This window comes from Anopheles coluzzii, chromosome 2, assembly GCF_943734685.1.
Source record: "Anopheles coluzzii chromosome 2, AcolN3, whole genome shotgun sequence".
Lineage (NCBI taxonomy): Eukaryota > Metazoa > Arthropoda > Insecta > Diptera > Culicidae > Anopheles > Anopheles coluzzii.
Genome location: NC_064670.1, coordinates 37,063,201 through 37,087,707, shown reverse-complemented (window position 1 = coordinate 37,087,707; position 24,507 = coordinate 37,063,201). Strand labels below are relative to the sequence as shown.

The following is a 24,507-nucleotide window of genomic DNA, read 5'->3' as shown; positions in this document are numbered from 1 at the left end:
AGGGGAAACGTCAAACGAGAGTTTTGACCAGCACAGTGCCCAATTCCACTGTCCAAGATGGCTGGTTCTCTGGTGCTCTGCTTGTGCCCATAGTCATAAACAGGAGCAAGCGAGAAGCCAAGCGTGTCAAACTGAGCTGGAGGATGATGATATTTTCACTACCTCTCTTTTGCTCCTCGGTGACGCTGCTATCGCCTTTTCGCCTACTCTCGCAGCGATGACAAGAGTCAAAGTAAATTTCTCAAACCTTTGCTACGCGTCACACCCTTGTGTTTGGTGGTGAAAAAGTGAGTTTTTAGGAAGCAAAACCATCGCGAAAGGTACTTTCACAGTGAAAAGTACGCAATTTAAAGGTTTGTGCTTCGATTAACACTAATATCCAGCGGTAGTAAGTGTTAGCCGCTGGTAAAACTTGAAAAACATAATCGCACAGATCGCGCGTGCGTGTGTGTGTGTGTGAAAAAAAGCATTCAAGCACAAGCATACAGAGAGTGTAGGAAGCAGTGTGCTGCTGCTGCTGGAGGGTGACTAATCTGATGTGAATTCTGCTGCATTTCGTGTGGAACGCGCTGTGCTGTGTGTGGGGGCAAACAAAAGCCCATCAACGTCGGTCCGAACGCGAGAGCTGAGCTTTGCAACAAAGGCGAGTGTGTCCGAGTGCGTGTGGGATTTCGGAGTGAAATTGTGACGGCCGCGAGACCCTCCCCGAGAATACCACTTTCTCGATTAGACAACGACCACGACGACTGGTGGCAGAGGTGTTCCGGGCGCAATGGAAACGCTATCAAATTTCGGCCAAGTGGCCCTGAAATGGGACCCAAAGAATCTGGAAATTCGCACAATGTCGGTGGAAAAAACACTCGAACCATTGGTACTGCAGGTGACCACCCTCGTCAGCACAAAGGGTCCGAGTAAGAAGAAAAAAGGTGAGTAACGGTTCGCCTCCCTCCGCACCCCTACATGAAGTGTTTCTCCAGCTCTGAGATGGGCTTTTGTTAGGCTGCATTTGGAAGCGCTCATGCGGAATTCCCACCCCACTCCGGAAAGGCTATTGATTGACATTTTATTGCAACATGGAATTGGATAGTTGCCATTGGTTTGATCCCCTCGTTAGTAATGTTCTGTTCTGGTTTTTTCTTCTTTCTTTTCTCTTCCTTTCTACACCCATCATCCTCCCCTACTGCCTGACACTGGCTGGCCCTTTCCCCACAGGCAAATCGAAACGCGCAAGTGCGTTGGTCGCTGCCGTCGAGAAGGCGACCGACATTTTCATCGAGCGGGGCGAACAGATTGCCTATGAAAACCCGGACATTACGCAGGAGATGCTGTCGGCGGTGGAGGAGGTCCGCAAAACGGGTTCCGCGATGAGCATTGCCGCTCGCGAGTTTTCCGAGGATCCGTGCAGCTCGCTCAAGCGGGGCAACATGGTCCGTGCGGCCCGAAATCTACTGTCCGCGGTGACGCGCCTCCTCATCCTGGCCGACATGGTGGACGTCCACTTGCTGCTAAAGTCACTGCACGTTGTCGAGGACGATCTGGACAAGCTGCGTAACGCTTCGTCGCAGGATGAGCTGATGAACAATATGCGCCAGTTTGGCCGTAATGCGAACGAGCTGATTAAGCAGGCGGCCAAACGGCAGCAGGAGTTAAAGGACCCGCAGCTGCGGGACGATCTGGCGGCCGCCCGGGCCGTGCTGAAGAAGCACTCCACCATGCTGCTGACGGCGTCGAAAGTGTACGTGCGCCATCCGGAGCTGGATTTGGCGAAGGTGAACCGTGACCACATTCTAAAGCAGGTGTGCGAGGCGGTCAACACGATAAGCGATGTGGCGCAGGGCAAGTCGTCGCAGCCGCAGGATGTGTATGTTGGCGCTGGCGAGTTGGCAGCCGCGCTGGATGACTTTGACGAGGGCATTATAATGGACCCGCGGGCATACAACGAGGTGCGCTCTAGGCCGTCGCTTGAGGAGCGGCTGGAGAGCATCATCAGTGCGGCCGCACTGATGGCAGACGCGGACTGCACGCGTGACGAACGGCGCGAGCGCATTGTGGGAGAGTGTAATGCCGTACGGCAAGCACTGCAGGATCTGCTTTCGGAGTACATGTCGAATGTAAGTAAGCGGCTCGCTAGCTAAGACACTGGCACGTTTGTTTTATAACTAGTACGCTGTAAGGAATATTTAATGTCGATTTTTTATCTCATGTTGCTCAGATGGGTACGAAGGATCGCACGCCGGAACTGGAGCGAGCAATCGGTCATATGTACCGGAAAACGAAGGATCTGCGCCGTCAGCTGCGCAAAGCGGTCGTCGACCACGTGTCGGATTCGTTCCTGGAAACGAACATGCCCCTGCTGGACCTGATCGACGCAGCGCGCGGCGGCAACGAGAAGCTCGTCCGCGAGCGGGCCGATATTTTCACCAAGCACGCGGAAAAACTGGTCGAGGTGGCAAATCTCGTGTGCAGCATGTCGAACAATGAGGACGGCGTGAAGATGGTCCGATATGCAGCGGACCAGATCGAAACGCTCTGCCCGCAGGTGATCAATGCCGCGCTCATACTGGCCGCCCGACCCAACTCGAAGGTTGCGCAAGAGAACATGGAAGCCTACCGGCAGGCGTGGGAGAACCAGGTGCGCATTCTGACCGAAGCCGTCGACGATATTACCACGATCGATGATTTCCTGGCCGTGTCCGAAAATCATATCCTGGAAGATGTGAACAAGTGTGTGCTGGCGCTGCAGGAGGGCGATGCGCAGGATCTGCGCAACACGGCCGGCGCAATTCAGGGACGTTCGGCGCGTGTTTGCAACGTGGTAGAGGCGGAGATGGACAACTACGAACCTTGCATCTATACCAAGCGCGTCCTAGAAGCGGTGAAGGTGTTACGGGAACAGGTGATGTCTAAGTTTGCGCAGCGTGTCGATGTGGCCGTTGATGCGCTGTCCTCGAACTCTCCAAAGGATGTGGATGAGAACGATTTTATCGATGCGTCACGACTGGTATACGATGGTGTGCGTGAAATTCGTCGTGCCGTGCTGATGAACAGGGTAAGTCTATTGATTTCCATTGCGCTGATCAGTTATCCTTTCCCAAATTCACTACAACATCTCATTGATTTGTATTTCAATGATCTGATGGTTTTAAAGATCTGTAAAGTATGCTAAATGACTTGATTCATTACTTCATAGAATTGGGCCAATTGTCTTCTTCATATTCACAATGTTCGTTCGAATGAATTGCTCTTTCTAAACAAATTGCCCATGTTTATAAAATCTATTTTAATCATTCCCCAATATTTTGCCCTAAAGGACGAGGAAGATTTGGATCCTGAAGATATTGAAGACGAACAGTACACACTTGAAACTAGAAGCAAATGTAAGCAAAACATAGGCCGACAACTTCTTTCTAGTAGAACGAATGTTTACCTTACTGCTTATGTCCATGTGTATTGTAATCTGTGTACTTGAATTGAAATGTAATGTTATTTTAGCATTGATTTATGATCCCCATTCTCAATAACCCTTACCATTGTGTCTCTATCTACTACAACAGTACCATGTCATTATTGTTTATTCTTTTTTTCGTTTCGTTCCATGCCATTAATTAAATGCATTGCCTGTGTAAATCCTTCAACAAAACGTGTGGAAATCATTTCATTACCGCTTGCACACTCTTGCAATGATTTTCATCCTGTTTCACGTTGTGTTTGTGTTCCTGCATTCGTTCTCCTTTGTGTGTGTGTGTGTGTGTTTATGCGTTTATGTGCCTGTTTTTGTGTTGTCTATGGTTGCAATTGCATGGAAAACCAGAGTTCCGATGAGTTGGACACCGATACGGAATTCGAACCAGTCGAAGATATGACCATCGAAACGCGCAGTAGATGTAAGAATATGTTTTATGTGTTTTCTTAGCTAGCGTAATGAATGCTAACCCCTGTAGCATTATGTATGTTGCTTCTGCATGTTTAAATTCTATTGTCTTAGCTACACCAAAACTAATATGTTGCACACTTCATCTTCCATGACAGCGAGCGCACATACCGGAGATCAAACTATTGATGAGTATCCAGAAATTAGTGGCATCACAACTGCTAGAGTAAGTTTTATACTATTTTTTTAGTTTTAGTTTAGTTTTAGTTGTCGTCCATCGTTCGCTAATGATCTCACTAATCGCACGCTGATTTATATCTTTGTAGGAGGCAATGCGTAAGATGAACGAAGAGGACAAGCAGAAGATTATGCAGCAGGTCGAACTGTTCCGCCGTGAGAAGTTGACATTCGATTCGGAGGTAGCCAAGTGGGACGACACTGGCAACGATATCATCTACCTTGCCAAGCACATGTGCATGATCATGATGGAAATGACGGACTTTACGCGGTACGATACCCATGCACACAAACACACATCTCACACTCCTCACATCATCAGCGATCGATCTTGTTTCAACGATTTTAAATGACTTCCTCTCTTGTGCAGTGGACGTGGCCCATTGAAAACGACGATGGATGTTATTAATGCGGCGAAGAAGATTTCCGAAGCGGGCACCAAGCTGGACAAGCTGACGCGCGAAATTGCCGACCAGTGCCCGGAAAGCTCGACCAAGAAGGATTTGCTCGCCTACCTGCAGCGTATTGCCCTGTACTGTCACCAGATTCAGATCACCTCCAAAGTGAAAGCTGATGTGCAGAACATTAGCGGTGAACTGATCGTGTCAGGGGTAATGGTGAAATTATGTTCCGATTTTTCTTTAGTTGAACGATCTAATCTACCCTTGACCTCTCTCTTTCTTTTTTATTGTCCGGTTTTTTGTACGCTCCGGTTCTCTTTACAGCTGGACAGTGCGACCTCGCTGATTCAGGCAGCGAAGAACCTGATGAATGCCGTCGTGTACACGGTCAAGTACTCGTACGTTGCTTCCACGAAGTACACACGACAGGGCACTGTTTCGGTAAGTGTGTTTATTTAAGCAGAGTGATTTCTAGGTTTGTGGGAGGAGTGTTTCATACGAGCTGATATCGACTGAATTGTATCTGTAATCTGTCATTACCCGCGTCTCCTCGGTGATGGTTACAGAACATCATTTTTAACTGCTATCAGATTAACTCATAATACTTTCTTCGCAATTTTTCTCCCTTACATCCGATCTGTTCGTTAAACATTAAACAACCTCACCGGTGATATTCACGCAACTTGGCTCCTTTTTAAACGTATATATGATGCGACATATTAAATTTGAACAATCTATCACAACTCCCAACCATACTACATTGTGTGTTCCATCCGTGGACGTATTTAAATGCGAAATTTAAAAATTCTAGAATTACGTAAGTCCATACAACCATATTCAAAGATTCTCTTCTTGAGCGTACAGTTGATTTATTTTTTTAATTGCTGTTAGTTTCGTCTACTAGAGATGAAACTAGATTTATTCAAATTGCATACATGTTTTAGCTAATTCAACCTTCTTGTTCATTCATATCTACATTATTCCACCAAGCCATCAATACGCTCATGAGTTGTCAAGATAATTGTCCATGATATGGTGAAATGTTTCTCCATATTACGGATAGTGATTATTTCATTAATCTCATTGTTCTTATTATAAAGTTAAGAATTGTTCTAATTTGCTGTATAAAAAATCGCTTGTTTAGCTTCATGCATTTCTAAATACATCTCACACACAATGTCGCATAGAAAAACATTTTCATCTCATATTTATTACTAGTGAATAGAATAGTATAGCTAAGAATTTTAAACCATTAATATCATTTTGCAAAGTATTGCATTTTCATTCATGATATTAGCCTGTGTTTTTTACAACTCACGCCTTGATTCATGGTAACAATTTACTATTTCTCCAACATATTCAATACACATCCGCTTTCCATTTTACTATTTTCTACATCTCATATCTCATATCTGTTGTGTCCGATAGTGTGTTGAACGTTTTAGTCTTCTTCATAAGAATTTTATTTTCTATTTATTTATAATAACCGATTTTATCCTCATTTTTTACCACAGTCTCCTATTGTTGTGTGGAAGATGAAGGCGCCGGAAAAGAAGCCCCTTGTGCGTCCGGAAAAACCGGAGGAAGTGCGTGCCAAGGTGCGACGTGCATCGCAGAAGAAAACTCAAAACCCCGTACATGCACTGTCGGAATTCCAGAGTCCGACGGATGCCGTCTAAGCATGGGCAAACGTAAATATTTTATAAAAACGCTGAAACTGAACAATGATAGCGCATAAAAGACAGATGAAAAATAGGCAGCGGTTGTTTTGTTACTTCAAAACATGCTACAACGCATGGCTCTCCACGTATTTCATATTTGTTGTAGCAGAGAAAGAAGTTGTAGGAAGAACAATGTGTACGCGGAGTAGATACAATACCACAGCACATGTTGAACTCATTTGTGTGAAGAAAAATGAAGAAATAATCAACCAAAAGGGACATTCGAACAGAAGGATCTGCCGGATCTGGCAATATCGGGAATCAAAAATTCTTCAACGAATTGCGTGTGACATGGTTGCCACAAGAAGATTTTCACTTTTTTACAAGCAACTTGGTCACCATTGAAACTAATTTTACGGGGTTATGTGTATTCGCAAATTTTATCTTTTTATTTATTATCCTTTATTTGTTCCATTTTCTACATTCAATACGCCGCATGTGAAACAGAACAAACTATTCAAGGTAAAGCGCAATTGGTGACACATGAATCGCGAGAGAGGGAAAGGAGGAGTACACACTCGCTTTTATACACCTCTATTTTATTAGCAGTAAGAGTATATAAGTATATCAGTATTGTCCCGTTAACACGGTCTCGTTAGTTTTGGCCCCATAAACGCCGCAACCATAAATGATAGAATCTGCACACAGGGAAGAGCAAGCGCAGTGTTTGTTGCGTGTAGCGCAAGTGTATGGCCAAAAAATGATTAGGAATTAGAAAGAATTTTGCGGTAAAACAAACAATATTCTAATCATCGAATGTGATTCTCTATCTCTCTGATGCTCGCCGAGTCGCCGAGTTTGTAGAGGAATTGTTCCGAGGTCGGGTGAAGACAGCAAAGCTCAAAGTACAGCACCAGAGATACGGGCTAGAGGATCTATACTATAATGTACATTGAAAACGCTCATCGAAATTATTGCATCGCATTTGCAAAACTCATAGTATTGGCGTGACGATGAAAAACACGTGCAGCAAACCCCAACATTTTAATGAAAACTACTAGAAACAAGGGGGTTTGGGAGCGAGCACCCACTCCTCCCAATGCAGGCTTCCGTGAGGTTCGTGTAACTCATTTTCAACTACCACCATCAATTAGACCTCGAGATAGTATACACTCCAGCGTTCCACAGCACTGTACGTAGTCGTATTTAGCCAGCAGCGTTCTAGAGTTTCCATATATACACACCTACTTCTTAAAGCTATGATATATACAAGAATATACACTACTCCTCCTACGGGTAGCATAAGCAGGCCCGAAGGGGTCGGGAGATTTTAACGACACGGCATTAGCTACACAGAAAAAAATGCATAAACATAAACACTCAAACACACACACATATTCTATGACGTTATATTGAACGATAGTAGCAGTAGACAGAACTCTGAAAAACTGAGCTGAAGGGAGAGGCTGTGTGTTTGAAAGAGCTTTTATGTTAACATGTTAAAGGAGAACAAATGACTCTAACACTCATGATGTAGAACTTATTAGAGAAGAGAAGGCAATGGTGCGCAAAGATGCATTTGGCAACGGCAGCGGTATGTGTGTGCGTGTCTGGAAAATAAAGTGTAATTGAGTAACATGTTAGAAGGAATCAGATTGTTTGCAAATATTTCTCTTTATTTTCTTCATAAGCAGTGTGGGGTATTGAGTGTGCTCAGTTCCTTTTTTTATTTCAGTCATGTGTCAGTCGACGGTACTACTAGTTACTTAATTAACCCACTGCCCCCGAGATGAGAAAGAGTTGCGGTTTGCTTGAGCAAAATCAGCGTACCGCTGTGTAAAAACCATTTAAATTATATTTAAAAAAATGTATTAAAAAGTGTAAACATTCACCACGGTCACGGAAGGTACAACGTGTGCCCAACTTGGGAACGATGCCACGAATCGATTGAATTCCTCCGTGAAGTGCTCATGGTACTCCCAGAAGTTTGATGTAACACTGATGTCCACCAAAGGTTCTACCGTGTCCGACTGCCTATCGGTTTCAAGATCCAGTATCAATGGTACTGGCTCTCCGGCGAGACCATGGGTGATGAGTAAAAAGTACGCTTTGTGACCGGCGGCTGCCAACTTTACCGGCACTTCCGGTGTGAGATTCCAGCCAGTGAGCCGCACATTGCGTCTCGGGCGCACGAGTATGGTTGATTGAAAACTTCCATTGAGACTGATCGTAAACTTTATGCTAGATCCGTTTGCATTACGGCGAACGACCTCCCATCGATCCAGTGAGAGTTTCACCATATCCGGAGTGTTTGGACGGTTCGACTGCGGTGACCAAAGTGAGGTGAAACGTATAGCTGAGCCGGGCATACCGCAAAATACTTCCCGCTTGCATTCTGGCAGCTCTGTTGGCTCCAGCGCGCTAGCACCCTTGCCTGGTGATTGCTTTTCCAGCATATCGCGCACCGTACGCTCGTTGTGTCGATCCCACAGCCGAAACAGGTAGCCAGCGTCAGCCGAACGAACCGTTTGCGTGCTGTTGGGTTCGTAAAATTGACGTACCGTATGCTGCACAAGAATGCGCTGTACCTTGGGAGCGTCCGACGGTGAGGAACCGGGGCCGGTGTAAGGGAATCCGAATGAGGATACTGTTCCCAGGGCCAGAGCTGCCAGAAAAAGTACAAACAGCGTGCCGATGGTACGGTACGGTTTACGCAGCAAGTTCACCAGCGGAACGAGGAAGCTGGTCGTGAAGATGGTACAAGCGGCAGCAACGATGCCGATGATCAAATCCGGATTGTCATTCGCTCCCGATCGGCCGGTGATGGGGATGAAGATGTTGGTGAAGATGTGGTAGAACTGCGTGGTCCAGAGAAGCGCTACGCTGTGCACGAGCAGGTAGATGATAAGCCAGTAGCCGCCAGGGAAGGATTGCAGCTTGAGTAGTGCGGTGAGCGTCATGCTGAACAGTGCTAGGGTAAGCATTATGGCAATAACGTAAGCTGAGCGGAGCCCATACACGGTGGCACCAATTGTAAGCAGCGCCCAGAAAAGGAACACTCCTACAATTCGTGCCTGTACTGTGAGAGTCAGCGAAAGGACAGTCTGTGGAAAAAAAACGTTATAAGAAGCACATCGGATTAATATTAGCTGTCCCGAAGTTGTCTGGAAGCAAACGTACCTTCGACTTGCTAAACAGCCTGTGGAACTCACGATGGGCGATAAACAGCAACATCATCACCGGCACGCAATACAATCCGACTACAAGCCAGCAGGAAGAGTACCACGACATCGAACGATCTACGGCACGATCCATTCCATAAGCCGTAGCCAGATTGAGCCCTATGCCAGCACCGGAACCGACCAACGTGGCCACAAACCCGTGCAACATCTCTCGTCCCATCGAGCGCCAGTTGCTCCAACCGACGACGGCCAGTACGCTCCAGCAACCAACCACAAGACCAGCGATTGACACCACAATGTTCAGCACCGTCCCCTCGATGGCCGTGTACGAGATGAAAAACAGACCCAGGAAGTCAAAAAACACCATGCTTCCTTCGGACTGACCGTCGTCCCCGTTTGCTAGCTGATTACCGTTCGCCAGTAGTCGCACCATCGACAGTATGTTGTCGCCTGTTCGCTGCAAAACCGCCGGCGAAAGGAACTGCACCGAATCGTACCGTGTGTGGTACCGGTAGCCGTTAAAGATGTGCGCAAAGTCTAGCCCCGGCACGTGTCCAAAGTCGCGGAAGATGCGAAAGTCCGTGTCGGACGGTATGAGCCCGGACTGGAAGATCTCTTCGCCGATCGCCTGCCCGAACGGATGCCGTACGGCACGTGAGTACGCCTCGATCAGCCACGGGTGCTGGGGTCCGCTCTGGAACAGCAGCTCCTTCCCACCAGACCCGGCCGACTCAAGGTTCAGAAAGGCACGCACCTCCCGTGCCCACCGGTGCCCCGTGATGAAACCGTGAGATGCTTGCAGTGGCGTTTCTTCCGCACCGTTAAACAGAAATACGATCGAGTGGCGGATCCGTTCCGGGGCGCGCGATAGTACGCGCAGTATTTCCAGCATCACCGCGCAGCTACCACAGTCATCGCTCGCTCCCGGACTGCTGGCCACGGAGTCGAAGTGGCAGTTCAGCATCAGTGCATGCCGGTCTTCCGCACCGACGAGCTTCACGATCAAATTCTGCACCCGGCGGTACACGCTCGTCATCTGGCTGCCGAAGAAATTGATCCCGTACTGGCCGGAGACGATCTGCTTCTCGTACAGCACCTGTTGGGCGGGATGGTGCGACGCGTTGATGAGGGAAAACTCCCGTTCCAGCACCTCTACCGCACGCACTTCGTTCGCTCGTGAACCGGTCGTCTTTGGGCCGAGTGCATCCAGATGGGTCAGTGTGTCCCAGGCGCGCGCACCATTGAACGCAAGCGGTTGCTGGGCGAGATCGGCTGCGGTCAGGGCCGGTGGCAGGTAGAAGAAGGACCAGTAGCTGACCGTACCGCAAAGGGCCACCAATGCAAGCAGCACCCAGCCACCGTACCATGGCAAGCGGTGAATGTTGGGATCGTAGTTCGATTCTTTCGCTTTCATTTTGCGCACTGAAGATGACGACGACCGCGACAGTGGTAGCAACAGCGCCATCCAACAGCTTTCTAGCGTTTCTAGTGCAACACCATTCAAATTACACTCCAGCAGGGCGTAACAAATTATCCGACGAAACAATTGTGGACACGGTGGCTGTTTGGCAAGCGATTTGCTCGCACCCGGTTTGTTTACAATGGGTTGCGATTATGACAGATAGCGGATGTAGCGTAGTGTGCGTGAGCTGGCACTGTATCCCGAGTGCTAGAATGTAACCATAGCGACCACCTTATACATTTGGACCTTTTTAATATTAAAACAGTTTAATTGTTTTATTACATTACAAAATAATTCTTCAATGGGCAGTAATGTTCACAACAGCCACCGATGGGATAACGTGAGCCCACTCCGGGAACTGGTCGATTAGCTTCCGAAACTCGTCCGTGTGCTTATCCCCGTGCTCCCAGTACGTGTTTACCCAGCTCACGTCAAACAGCTTCGCGCCAGCGCCATCCGGCAGATGCTCCGGATCGTACTCAAACGCGAACGTGACTGTCCACGGTGCATCGTCCGCCAGGCCGTAGGTTATCAGCACAAAGTGTGCCCGCTCTCCGTTGAACTTTATCGTGCCCGGCACCGTGTCCATCAGGCTCCAATCCACCAGCTGGACGCCTGGCTTGGGAGCAATTATTAGTGCCGACTGGACGCAGGTCTGATGGCGGTGCACTATTTCAAAGCTATACTGCCGAACGCTGCTGGAATTCTGGTGCACCCTTACCAGCTCAAACGTGGGCAGAGTGTGTTTTTCTATCGCCGGCGAAGGTCCTTCCATCCAGTAGTTACTGTTTTCGGAAAGGGAGGAAGAAACGAAAACGAAGCGGATCAACGGTTATGAGGTGATTTTGGGAGGTAAGTGAAGCAAAATTATTCAGTTTTTTCCCCACGTACTTGAAACGGATCTGATGCCAGATCGAATAAAACGGTACACCGCAGAACAGCATCGTGCGGCATGTCTCCATCTGGCGCATGGGAACGGCTTCGGCCGGTTTGGCCACTCCACGTATTACGCGCACCGCATTGCGGTCCATTTCACGGAACAGGAAACCAGCACCTTCGGACACGACTGCCCCATCACGATGTGCCACTTGGAGCGTGTGCTATACGCCAAAACGGGAAATCAAGTTAAGAAAAGTTACAGAACAAGGATTCATCAACGTACCGTAACGTAATGACGCTGAACCGACGGTTCCCCATTGCTTTCGTCCCGGTACGGAAAGCCAACCTGCGTGCAGCATCCCAGCAGGAACGCAATCATTGCGAATACGGTCATTCGTGCAGTTAGCTCGGAAGTGCCTTTAAGCAGTCCAACCAGCGGCACTAGATAGCTCACACACAGAAGGCCAAAGCAAGCCACCAACAGGGCAATCAGATATTCGGGGTTAGTACCGGCACCCATACGTCCTGTGATGGGTACGAACAGCTTTACCAGAAGGTGGTAAAACTTGGTTGCCCACAGCAGGGTGGGAATCTGGAATGCTAGATGAAGGGCTAGCCAGCGGCGTGGCTGACCTTGGTATCCAAGCACGGACGTCAGGATGGTGGAGTGCAGCGAAAGCAGCACAATTACTGCGATGATGTATGCGCTCCGAATGTTCGCAAGGGTTAGCGGGATGATCAGTAGCGTCCAGAAGAGGTTCACTCCGATCAGACGGGCACGAACCGTTTGCGTAAGGTTGAGCGGGGACTGAAAGATTGAAAGGGCGCTATTAAAACCTAAATGCACCGAAATCGGCTGATCCATACCTTGTTATCGCTGAACCAATGGCTGCATAAACGATGCGCAAAGCAATGCATCAAGATGACGGGACATCCGTACAGTCCGAGGATGAGATACGGCGTCGAGAACCATGACATGGCACGTCCAACAGCATCCAATCGGTTCGCCACGAGCAACACCACACCGACGCTCGCTGCCGTACCACAAACCGTACCCAGCAGGCCCACCAGCGTCTGACTCAGAACGCTTCGCTCACCAACTCGTCGTACCTGGCGGCAAAGTTCCATCAGTGGCACCGCCAGCGACAGTACCGCAAGCAGCACATTCACTATTCGCCCCATACTAGCACTGTAGCTGACGAAGAACAAACCCAGCACGTCAAAGAATACACTGTAACCCTCGGCCAGGTTCGGATCACTGCCGACCCTGCCCAGCTCCTCACCGTTGGCGAGTTCGCGCGTAAGCGCCAGTATGTTATCGCCCGTGCGCTGCAGTACCGGCAGCGTCAGGTAGTCAATCGTGTCGAACCTCGTATGGTACCGGTATCCGTTGATCGTGTGCGCAAAGTCCATCCCCGGCACGTGGCCAAAGTCGCGGAAGATGCGAAAATCCGTATCCGACGGTATGATGCCGGACTGGAAGATCTCCTCCGAAACGGTTTGGGCGGCCGGATGGCGCACCGCACGTCCGTACGCTTCAATCAGCCACGGGTGCTGTGGGCCGGCTTGGAACAGTTGCTCCTTACCGCCCGACCCGGCCGATTCGAGGTTCAGGAAGGCACGTACCTCCCCCGCCCACCGATGTTGACTGACGAACCCGTGCGCTGCCTGCAGTGGCGTTTCCTCGGCACCGTTAAACAGAAACACGATCGAATGGCGGTTCCGTTCCGGGGCACGCGATAACACGCGCAAGATCTCCAGCATCACCGCACAGCTGCCACCGTCGTCGCTCGCTCCCGGGCTGCTGGCGACCGTGTCGTAGTGGCAGTTCAGCATCAATGCTGCCCGCTCGCCATCCTCCGACCGCCCTGCCAACCTTACCACGAGGTTCTGCGCGTTCCGATACACGCTCGTTAGCGGGTTGCCGAGAAACGCGATCGGGTACGCACCGGAAATGGTCTGGTGAGCGGTCTCCACGAGTTGAGCGGCGTGAGCAGTGGCTTTTGCCTTTTCGATCTCACGCCGTATGTAGTCGGCCGCACCGAGTTCGTTCGCCCGCGAACCGGTCGGCTTGGGGCCGAAATCGTTCAGCACCTGCAGATTGTCCCAGGCGCGTTCGGCGATGAATGCGGTCGGATGGCGATCGAGGTCGGCTGCCGTCAGCGCTTCTGGCAGGTAGGTGCACAGATAGCTGGACACGGTGCCGCAAAACAACAGCAGCACAATGCCCAGGATGCCGTGCTGTGCTTCAAGCTGATGCAGATTCGCCACATCCTCGGACGGGGAGTTCGTTCGACCGGAATCTTGCACACCTTTTGCTTTCACTTTCGACCGAACACTACTGGCGGTACTGCCGGCCATAATGCTGGGGGACGTGCTGTTGCTGCTTTCACCTTCACGTAGGATCAACGTTTAACTGGCTTTTGGCGTGAACCGAACGAGCAGTCCCGGTTTCATCTGCAGCGGGGAAGGTTGCGAGATAAATTTTGATGAACGATTGCACATGCTCGGTACGGCCTGTTGTCGTAGCTTATCAGCCAGACCACTACAGCCAGTTCAGCGTTATCATCGTCGCTAGCGCTTACTTTACCTCTCCCTTCCTTTTTTGTATCCGCAACTATCACTCTGATCTGTGCTGTCCGTCTGACGACTCCCGTACGGCGCCCGATTACCTAATCTACTCAGTTCCTGCGTGTATCGCGGGAGCCACGATAATTAAGCTGTTGTCGTTGTTCAACCTTCTATATCTGTCCCGCACAAGACTCCACCACTGTTTGGCCCGGGGACGATCATCGGCATACGACCGAACGATGCGTTCTATCTTAGTGCTATTGGTGTATTGGTGGAAGAATAACGCCCGCACGGAACGGTTCAGAACCGGTCGCGCCGGCCGCTTGGTTGCTTCCTGAGTATGGAAATGTATTCCAACATGACGCCCAGTACGGCGTGCGCGTTCTATCATGCTCGTTTGTACTTTCCAGCTGAGTTAGAATTCCTGTTAGATGATTCCTATTCGAATAATGCGAATAATATGGGAATGATCGCAGTAGGTTTAATTTATGCATTTGATCTAACCTTTAGTTGATGATCGTGGGTGTATTGATTCAGTGCTTGTAGCACTTAAACTTTTCTCAACTCAATATTGTTTTAGTGCACATGTAGAAGGAATTGGAAGATGTTGAACGTTGGAATAAACAAGGGAACTTATTAATAAACAAGGAACTTACCGGTCATTTATCACGGTTTCTTTCAAGTGAGGTTCTTACATGCTTTCCGAGATTATGAGTAGTGGAATGAATGATATTATAGATATTTTATTTTTGAGATCTAAACCGTTTTAAATTTCAAAATTGTACTAACCATCAATTGCTTTTTGCCTGAATAAGAGACAATTTACGGGACAAACATACCTTTCTCCGTTGTTCTGGTTTGTTTCATTTGTATTTGTATCACTGATAATGGTAAATGGCAAAATGAAAGTAAGTTTAATTGAAACCACACATAGATTTAATACAGAAATTTATTTTAAGCATTTCATTACGCATGTTAGTTCGGTCGGTTATCCAGCATTCTTGTACATTAAACCTTTTCCAATTTTATATGAAAATATTTCTAAACGGTACCGGTTCTACTGCTTTGTTAGGTTGTATAGTTTAAATTAAGTTATAGTCACGTTTGCAATCACATTACAAAAAAAACGTTGCGGACAAAAAGAAATAACGATGATTCATCGATAAAGCTCCGCGAGCAGTGCAGAGCTTTCTGCCCTCTGGTGGTGGGAAGAATTACTACGTTCTTTTCAAACGATCGCTAGCGGTTTTCAAACGACCGATGGAGCTACATGATGTGAGGAATGTAAATTTCGATATAAATTTAATATAGAAAATCTGATTGGTACATTTCTACAACAAACAAATTGTACACATGATGTGCCGTAATTTTTGGATGCATTTTGAACACAAAAAGAACCTGCTTCCAATTCATTAACCCATCTTTGCTTGCTAGCTTATGCGAAACTTTATTGACAATGGTGGTGTTTGTGTGTACCTGTGCCAGTGATTTTACATTAAATATTGCAATTTCTTCAGATTTCACATTATTCACATGGCTTATAGAACTCTGTTGCACATGTTGCCGATAGCGAAACGTCACGCCCCGGTGGGAATGCGGGACCACCTAGCTCTAGTCACCAGTGACTCACGGAACGTGGCCTTCGTTATCACCGAAACGCAACACCAATCGACCAACCGACTATCGTTGTGATACCAACGTCAAGGTATCAGGCACAAGAGCTGACACAGATTTAACTCGCATTATCACCTACATGTTCACTGCACTGCTATTGGCCGGGTTTCGCACGTACTTAGGAATACGAATAGAATAGAATAAAATAAGCTCACCGCCACGAACTTATGAAATGATGACGCACACCGTAAAACCTGCGATCAATTTATTAACTTGGGACTGTTTATTCTAGTTACGAGCTAGGCGGGGCCGAGGGAGCTTGTGTGGTCATTTCAGGAGTTGGTGCAACCGTTGTAGTAGTTTCAGGTGTCACAATCGTTGTTGTCGTGGAAGACAAAAACTCTGCCAGCCTTGCCTGGCATTCCTCCAGATCGCTCGCATTATTATTGTTCGACACCGCTAGTGCTATCACAGTGATCACGAATGCGAACAAGGCCACACTCAGGAAGGTGACCAGTTTATTGTTCATTACAAGGTCTGTTGATGGCAATAGAGTTGGGTTGAACAAAAGGGATAGGGGAGAAAAGGAAAAACAAAATCAAGTTATCACATTGCAACAACGTAGAAGAAAAATGTTTAAAATCCTCTGCCCACGAGGCTTATCCTCCGCCTGGTCTCATTGCGTTTTCAATTGTTCAAACTTACCACCGAGATTACGCATGATTTCACTGCAGCCCATGATGAAGGTGTTTCTGATGGGTTTTTTTTTTGTTCAGGGGAAATAAGATTGGTTTCTTCCTCGTCGACACTACGAGTCTACCTGGCACAGACTGTTAGTTAGCTGCTAATTTCTAACACTACCGCGGTAGGAGTTTTTTTTAGATGTTTCCCGGCAAATGGCACTCTTACGAATACTTTCGTCTTAGCGCAATCTGCGAACCCTACAGGTGGTGGGCTGCGTGCTATCACGCGCGTTATACAAACTGATAAGACATGCCTATCTACTACAAACCCAAGATAAGAGCGATTTCACTGATCGATCCCGCTACGATGAAGTATGCAGGAAGGTGAGCTCTGGAATATGGTTTCGGTCTCACCTGTGCGTCTGACTATGAGTGTGCTTTTTTGTATTTATGCTACTAGCCAGAACGACCCAAAAAGTTAGATTGCGCTTAACTCGCGTATCCCTGTAATGTTCAGGTGTGCATCTGTCGCGTGAACCGCAATTAAAGGGCTGGTTGGAGAGCAGCCTTGGCCCGTTTCGCCCCTCTCAGGGCACACTCATGTTTGATGAGTCATACGATTCGTACCGCACACTTGAAGGGGTTGAGATTTCATTAGAGGAAAAGTTTGTGTTCTAGTTCGTAGGAGATAACCGTGCTCAAGTGACTTGCTCTGTGGCGCTTGTATAAACAACCACCGCCTTCGTAGCATTTGTCCATTACATGCATTGCAAAACATGGTTGTAAAATAGACAAAGATACGGTGATGTTAAATAGCCTGTGTTTGTTCTTGATGTTTGAATATATTTTCTTGGGTTGCTTCTTATTTTAGGATATGTTGTTCAATTATCAATTCGATTTTTTTTACTAAGTATCTGATTATTTCGAGGGATATATTTGAAATTCGAGGTAGGAAAGGAGTTCTGCTATCTCGTTACGGTTGTTACTTCGGACAACGACATCAGCAGCGAAATTGAGAGACGCATTGTGTAGGGGAATCGTGCATACTATGGGCTTCACGGAGCCCGCACGATGTGAGATATATCGTACATTGATTCGCCCGGTGGTCCTCTATGGACACGAGCCTTGGACCATCCGAGCGGAGGATGCAAACGCTCTGGGCGTGTTTGAGCGACGCATCCTCCAGACCATCTTTGGCGGTGTGTTCAAGCATCGAGCGTGGAGGAGAAGGATAAACCACGAGCTTGCCGAGCTGCACGGCGAACCGCACATCCTGACGGTGGCGAAAGCTGGCAGGATACGATGGGTGAGCCATGGCGTGAGGATGGAAGGGAGGCTGCAGTCAGGGACGGAGCATCCTGGAGAATGATTGTTGACCGGCCCATGGGAGAGAGGAACATGTGGTGCTGATTCACTATGCAAATGTTAGCTATTGTAGCTAGCAACTAAAAGCTCATCAATCAATCATTTAGAGCTATAATAGCTAGATAGTCTACAACGAGTGACACATCTAGTCACACAAACATCCTATCAATCAGCACACAATGACAAATTGTGTTTAGTTTGAAGAGTAAAGTTTTCCCCAAGTGAATCAGTTTGGATAACAATGCTCAATACCGGGTTCAGCATGGAGCAGGTCCTTTTGACTTTTGAAGTGTGATATTTTCAGTCGACACTTCTTAGATTGGTAACGCTGAAATTCATCGTGATATAGTATCAATTATGTATGATAATGATTTGATGATGATTTGATACAGATGATGATTTAGAAGCATGGATTTCTGGAGCGGAAACCTGTTGCTTTGAAAATAAAAATCACCTTTGTATACCACAGAATGAGTGTATATCGACCTCTATCTCTGAATTCATCTACGATTTTATCTGTTTTCTTACATATTAGTTGGTAGAACCGAACGCCACGTGTTGGTTTAGCAAACAGTCAATAAAACTCAGCCATATTCACCACCCCCAAGCAGTAAAACATATCTCATCGCAAATTGAAGGGCCCGTTACAAGATTTTATTAATCACACCCTACACATACCTCAATCTTGAAATAAGGCCCGAAAATTGGGGTTCAATTAGGCCGTTGGCTGTTGGGGAGATTGACTCCATTGCATTCACCAAGCTTCGTTCCCATTCCGTGTACGAGCACTTAGCCCGGAAATGAGAACCAACGATCAAGCCACACCGTCCCTTGACCTACCTTCCTTCCAGCTTCGAGTTTCGGGATTCGAGTAAAAACCGAGTATCAACGTTGTTTGTTTATGTTTATTGTGTTTTGTACCGGCTTAGAGCCATGCTTTGCATTACATCTACCATATTTCCTACCATAATACGCTCTTTGTCTACATACACACGCACAGTCATCGGTCTGTTTGTCTGTCGCATAAATAGGTTCGCGTGGCGGCTAATTCACCCAGCCGCTCGGCCGCCCCTCGGCCAGATAGGCGAACCCTTCGCTCGACGGTTCGTACCGCCGGTCGGGCAGATCCTTCACGTACACGTCCCGGTCCTTTTTGGTAAAGTTTTTGAACGCCCCGAGCAGCAGCAGGAAGATGGCCAGCTTGCCCGCCATCAGCGACTTGAGCAGGAACAGCTTGACCGCCGTCAGCATGAACGGTATCACGGCGGACTGGATCAGGAAGGGCAGTATGAACAGTGGCAGCACGTAGCGAAGCATCTTCTTGCCCCCGATGCCGCCGCCCGCCTCACGTCCTGCAAGAAAGAGGAATTGGGAACGAAACGGGCGCATAATGGTTAAAAATGCGTCTCTTGCCAGTAGGCTTTTGTCTCACAACTTACCCGTGTTTAGCATGTCTCGCACAATGTCCTGGTTTAGCTTCACCTTGACAATGTTGTTCGGCTCGTCGATGGTCATGTTCAGTACCGGCGGGAACGTGTACTGCTTGACGCGCTCGGTTGGCTTTTTCGCACCGGAGCCCGCAAGCTCATCCGTCGCTTCGTCGCGCCCTTCCCCAGCTACACGGCCCTCCACCTCCTCCAGGATGTTTTCGATCAGATCGTACTGCTTCGCCTTGTCTGCATTCCACCCGAGCGGATCATCTTCATCCTCCTCGTCGTCGTCGTCGTCGTCGTCTTCATCATCCTGCACGGTCGCGTCGTCGATCTGTATGTCGTCCGGGCTGTGCTCCAAAACCAGTGGAACGGCACGCACTTCATCAGCTGCCTGTGGTGCTGGTGTCGCTACCACCTCAACAGCCTCGACCGCCCGATCCGGAACGGCAGGCGATCCAACAACGGTACCGTACCTGGTCCGCACACGACTGCTGAACACTGGCGCAGGCTTAACCTTAAGCTCTTCCGCCACTTGTACACTGTCGGCGGGGCTAAGCACTGGACCGGTCTGGCCGGTCGCCGCTTCCTGCACTGCTGACCGCGTTTCCAGTTCGCTCGGTTCCGGAGGCTTCGCATTTGGGGGATCTTCAAGACGGGCCGCTTTCAGCAGCTGCGCCTGCACGTCGACACTTTTCGCCTGCCACGATTTGCGCATCTCGCCCCGCGTGACCGGTAGCGGGCAGCAGGCTAACACCACGAACAGTAGTGACACACTGGTGGTGCCAGAAACCTTCCGTCCCATTATTGTTACCTTCTTCTCAAACCACTAAACCCAACACCACAAAAAAAGACAATGAATCGGCACCACCAAACGAATCGCTTCTGTTAGATCCTAAAGCGGTTGTTCTAAACCACACTACGCGCACTTGTTGGCAGCGAACCGGGAGCACTACCACCGGGAACTACCGGGAGAGCTGTTCGGAAAACCGTGCCTCGACAGCTGCACCACACTGGACGGAATGGCGAAAACCGTTGCTCGGTGGATGATTATATTTTATTGAAAACTCTTGCCACAATTTTCCCATCTCTTTTTCCCCGGAGTCGCTCCGTCTCGATCTTGCTGCTTACCGCTGCTTCCCGCGATCACTGGCTGCCAGCCTGCTAGTAGTTGTGTGTGTGTGAACCACTCGAGATCGCTTCAACGCACGTCTCCGTTCCTTTTCACCTTATTCTTCGTACGTTCCGTAGCCCATCTGGGCCTGAAGTTGTTTTACTCGCATCTCGTGGCAGGCCAGTTTTCCCGCTCCGTCGGCATAGCCCCCGTTGATGCTCCTTCCCTGTTTTCCCACCAAACGTCGCATATGTCGCACGCAGGCAAACTGGCACGGCAAAAGCCATACATTTGCTCGTCCCAACCACCTACCCCGGGCACCATCCCACCCTTCGGTGGCTGGGGAAGATGCAATTTTCCTCCACCCCATTCACGTTCGCAACGCATCAAAAAATGTCCGTTGTTATCGTTTTATGATAATTTGCAACCCGCGCGGTGTGCGTTAATTTGTGAGACGAAAGTGAAAAGCGCGCATCGTTAGGCGAGGTGCAAGGCAAAGCTGCATCCAAAAAGTGCATCGGCCCTTATTGTTGTGCACAAAGCTAGAGCGAAAGAAAATGTCCACCAAATGAAGGAACCAAAAAAAGAAAAAGCGACGCATCTGCACTGCAAAACGCCGCCACTGCCACTGCGCGTGACACATTCGTTTGCCACACGAATGAGGTCCCTGGAATCGTCGCGTTCCAGATCTAGATCAGGTTCCCTTTTCTGGCGATCCTACTAATCTCCGTGGTTGGTAGAAGAGTGGGAAGAGTGGGGGGAGTAATAGGGGAAAAAAACATTAGTAACGTGTTTTGCGCTGCACAGACCCAATCGTGACGATGGGGCGCACGGGCGACAATTAAAATTGGACGTGCGTGCGCGAGCTGCCCACAACGGAAAGGGCACGGAAGGGAGGCAGCAGCAACAAATGAAGAAGTTTAATAATAAGAAGTGCGAGACCAGAATGTTTAATTTCGGAGAAATTTATTGTCACAAACGCACACAACGCCGAAAAGAAAGCAAAAAATAAAAATCGTAAGATTTGCTTAATCGTGACTCGTGGCCGACTCCGGCTCGATCGTGCATTATCGGTGGCCTACATTTGCGTTTGAGGAAGAGAGGGGGGGGGGGGTCTTCGTGTCTTTCCCCTCCTACCTTCCCCGTCTCTAGATCGACCTAGATCGATTGGCATCGTATGCAGAAATAAATAAATAAATAGTTCATTACGCTCAACACTACGAAACTAAAGGTGCGGGGGCCGCTTCACTTTTCACCAGTCCTTGTACACGAGCGGTATCGGTGCCGGGGCGGGTGCACTGTAGGCAACCGGCACTGGGGGTGGCAGTGGGGCCGGGAAGCTTCTGGCAATGACTTGCGAGATGGTAAGCACCAGAAGAATCACCTGCAACAGGGAAAAGAGGGTAGTGAGCGCACACGTGTTACTGTTTTGTTATGGGGATTACTATGAGCGTTTGCTTTGTACTTACACCGACACCCAAACCCTTCATCGAGACGACGGTCAGGGCGGACAGGAGCGTGGTGATGACGCCGACGACGAACGCGGCCGGTATCATGGCGAAGCTGATGCGCTTCAGGAAGTGGTGGCCAAATGTGCGTCCCTCTGGAAATTGGGGGAAAAACGGAGCGAAAATGTAACACATTTCTTGCCAAATAATGTCACGAAGCAGGACACAGGCACTTTAGATTAGTTCTGTGCTTTCTATTGAATTTTATCTTAATAACCAAACAAACAAATTGACAACGTCTTTGCAACAACACACGGCAGGATTCGTTCATGGCCGTTCCACATCAGTGACGGCAGAGTCGTGCAGCAAACAGCGAGAGCAACTGAATAACGAACGCTGAGCCACCTTTGCCCGGGTCCCGTTTTGCAATATCGATCATCAATATCGGCCGGCACACTGCACACAATGAGGTGATAAATCCGTTCCACACCACAGAGCCCGCCACAGATCGGCTTGGAGTTGATCCGGAGTGGCACTGCTGACCCATTTCACTCAACGATCGTTCGCGATCCGTTTTGTGCGTAAATTGCACAAAACAAAGCGCGCCAATCTGCTCTTGATTCAAGCAGGAGAGTACACACTAACCCGCGATATCGGCATCGAAACTGCTATCGGTAGCGGCACCGGCTTCAGCGGCACTGGCCAAACAGAACACTGCACACAGCGCGAGCGCACCGACCAGGAACGTACGGTAGAAGGAGGCCATTTTTCCTGGGAGTTTTAGAATTTGAAGAATCACTTTAAACACCACGGAGCGTACACGAGCACGATGCAGCTGGATGCGGATGAACAAACGAGTGACGATGGACTGTGGTTGTCGAAAATCGGCTAGATCGTATTTAAATCGATCGTGAGTCGCTGCGTGGTGGGTCCCTCTACAAAAATTTGTTGGAAGCGGGCGTCAAATTCCACCCGCCAGCCCAAAAATGCGATGACAACTGCACGATTCCATTGTATGCATGAGAGAGTAGGGGGGCCATACGTCCGGAGTTCGATTTCCCCACGGTCAACCGTTACCGGCAGCACGGTTTTATGGCGCTGCTTCCTACCTGGTGTGTTCGGCAGCTCCCATCATTCTCCCAATTGGCCCGTTCCCATTGGCGCGGGTGTTGGCCCACTGGTAAAGTTCTCCCCATTTTCGGAGGACGATTTGAGTGTCGCTAGGCATGCGCCACTGTCAGATTGCTGGCTTGAGATCCACACACGCATACACACGTACGTACGGTATGCGGACGTAACATTTAAAGTGCAAACCCCGGGTGCGATTTCACCCTCTACCATAATCGCCGGGAAAACTCTCGCTTTCGATCACTTTCCTCGCGCGCCCATAAAAAGGAAACCCCCTTCCGGCCTGCCGGATGCAAATCAGCAAATCATACAACAGCTGGCCTGACCCATTGACGGGTTGCCATGATAAGCGAGTACGCGCACAAATGCTGCTGGCAACAGTGTTGTGATGCGTCGCTTTGGCACAGAATATAGCACAGTACGGTGGAAGGGAAAAGATAAAAGAGGAGAAAAGCAACAACCTGATCTGTCCCACACACGCGCACACACACACACACGGTGTATTGGCGAGATTCAGTCGGGTGGAAAATGGCGCGAAAACTCGTCAAACGACCGAGCGAGCGGGCTGTCGACAATATGGATCAGATGGCGATCCTGTTCGCGATCTCCCGTCGACCGGTGGACCACATCCGCATTGGGCCACCGCACCTGGGCTAAGCGGTTAATTGCAGCCCACTGTGCAGCCGTCAATTACAGTGGATGCGTTTTCACGGACCACGGCTTCAAGGGCACAAGGGCACTTTCCACGGGGGCACAGCACCAGCGGAGCCTATTGCTTTATCAGCCTTTCTAGCGCGGATCGCACGACCACGAGTCCCGCGGTCTTGTTCTGCAGCTTTAGTTTCACTTTTCAATCATCTAGCAATAATGTGGCGTCTGTTTGATTTGCAGGATGATCGAGCGAAATGGAGCATAATTTTCGTTCATTAGCCCAGCGCACTGTAGTTGATCTAACGCTGGTGTATGGGGGGGGGGGCTAATCAATGCTTGCACGGGTCAATTGTTTTGTGTGCAATGTGCACGGTTGCACGGATGCACTCGATTGCACTGTAGCAAGGGGGTAGCACGTTTTCAAATGAGGCAAATGTCAGAAAACGTTTTGTACGCATTAGCAACACGTTTGCTGGTAATTAGAAATGATTAACTTTCTAGTAGACAGACGATCGGCCAGAGCATCTGTGTTTGGTGTGCTTTATGCGTGAAGCTTAAATGATCTATAGCATTGGGAAATGGTGACCTTTGCAAGAGATCAGACATCTTTGAAAACATCACTTAATCAATGAATCGGAAACATTCCAAAAACGCTTTTTTTGTTTGTGGCGAAAATGAAAACCTCTGTACTCCAATTGTTTTGTCGTAACGAGTGAACTACTTTAAATTGGAATTGGAATTTTCTAATTTGATTGTAACCCTCTAATTTAAACACTCGCTTACAATTTCAATTTAAAATATTCAGATTCA

The 24,507-nt window shown here is 48.7% G+C and overlaps 6 protein-coding genes across 11 annotated transcripts; 1 reads left to right on the top strand and 5 right to left on the bottom strand.

Moving 5' to 3' along the window:
• Positions 1–134: 134 nt before the first annotated feature.
• Positions 135–7,820, top strand: LOC120953521 (catenin alpha). 4 transcript variants are annotated; one of them, XM_049605695.1, is made up of 9 exons: positions 135–926; positions 1,213–2,111; positions 2,213–3,049; positions 3,812–3,884; positions 4,030–4,097; positions 4,198–4,379; positions 4,479–4,725; positions 4,834–4,950; positions 6,024–7,820. In XM_049605695.1, the coding sequence occupies exons 1-9, from the start codon at positions 773–775 to the stop codon at positions 6,186–6,188; spliced, it is 2,742 nt and encodes a 913-aa protein (XP_049461652.1). In that variant the 5' UTR covers positions 135–772; the 3' UTR covers positions 6,189–7,820. The 4 variants fall into 4 exon arrangements, with proteins under 4 accessions (XP_049461652.1, XP_049461653.1, XP_049461654.1 ...); XM_049605696.1 differs by having other exon boundaries at positions 137–926; positions 4,479–4,719; XM_049605697.1 differs by lacking the exon at positions 3,812–3,884 and adding an exon at positions 3,311–3,377 and having other exon boundaries at positions 137–926.
• Positions 7,821–7,873: 53 nt separating this feature from the next.
• LOC120953523 (endoplasmic reticulum metallopeptidase 1-like) lies at positions 7,874–10,967 on the bottom strand. The gene is made up of 2 exons (XM_040373547.2): positions 9,351–10,967; positions 7,874–9,274 (listed from the first exon to the last, which is right to left on the bottom strand). The coding sequence occupies exons 1-2, from the start codon at positions 10,815–10,817 to the stop codon at positions 8,042–8,044; spliced, it is 2,700 nt and encodes an 899-aa protein (XP_040229481.2). The 5' UTR covers positions 10,818–10,967; the 3' UTR covers positions 7,874–8,041.
• A 94-nt stretch (positions 10,968–11,061) lies between these two features.
• Positions 11,062–14,519, bottom strand: LOC120953522 (endoplasmic reticulum metallopeptidase 1-like). Of its 3 annotated transcripts, none has more exons than XM_040373544.2 (5): positions 14,279–14,519; positions 12,561–14,150; positions 11,977–12,501; positions 11,706–11,914; positions 11,062–11,599 (listed from the first exon to the last, which is right to left on the bottom strand). In XM_040373544.2, exons 2-5 carry the CDS (start codon positions 14,052–14,054, stop codon positions 11,113–11,115), a joined length of 2,715 nt encoding a protein of 904 aa, XP_040229478.2. In that variant the 5' UTR covers positions 14,055–14,150; positions 14,279–14,519; the 3' UTR covers positions 11,062–11,112. The 3 variants fall into 3 exon arrangements, with proteins under 3 accessions (XP_040229478.2, XP_040229477.2, XP_049461656.1); XM_040373543.2 differs by having other exon boundaries at positions 14,284–14,519; XM_049605699.1 differs by lacking the exon at positions 14,279–14,519 and having other exon boundaries at positions 12,561–14,259.
• A 1,157-nt stretch (positions 14,520–15,676) lies between these two features.
• Positions 15,677–16,866, bottom strand: LOC120953528 (uncharacterized). The gene is made up of 2 exons (XM_040373561.2): positions 16,584–16,866; positions 15,677–16,415 (listed from the first exon to the last, which is right to left on the bottom strand). The coding sequence occupies exons 1-2, from the start codon at positions 16,615–16,617 to the stop codon at positions 16,171–16,173; spliced, it is 279 nt and encodes a 92-aa protein (XP_040229495.2). The 5' UTR covers positions 16,618–16,866; the 3' UTR covers positions 15,677–16,170.
• Positions 16,867–18,419: 1,553 nt separating this feature from the next.
• On the bottom strand, positions 18,420–20,797 carry LOC120952816 (uncharacterized). The gene is made up of 2 exons (XM_040372335.2): positions 19,366–20,797; positions 18,420–19,278 (listed from the first exon to the last, which is right to left on the bottom strand). Exons 1-2 carry the CDS (start codon positions 20,159–20,161, stop codon positions 18,971–18,973), a joined length of 1,104 nt encoding a protein of 367 aa, XP_040228269.2. The 5' UTR covers positions 20,162–20,797; the 3' UTR covers positions 18,420–18,970.
• A 622-nt stretch (positions 20,798–21,419) lies between these two features.
• Positions 21,420–22,936, bottom strand: LOC120952817 (protein apnoia). Its single transcript, XM_040372336.2, has 3 exons — positions 22,564–22,936; positions 21,940–22,073; positions 21,420–21,854 (listed from the first exon to the last, which is right to left on the bottom strand). The coding sequence occupies exons 1-3, from the start codon at positions 22,682–22,684 to the stop codon at positions 21,723–21,725; spliced, it is 387 nt and encodes a 128-aa protein (XP_040228270.1). The 5' UTR covers positions 22,685–22,936; the 3' UTR covers positions 21,420–21,722.
• Between the last annotated feature and the right edge of the window lie 1,571 nt (positions 22,937–24,507).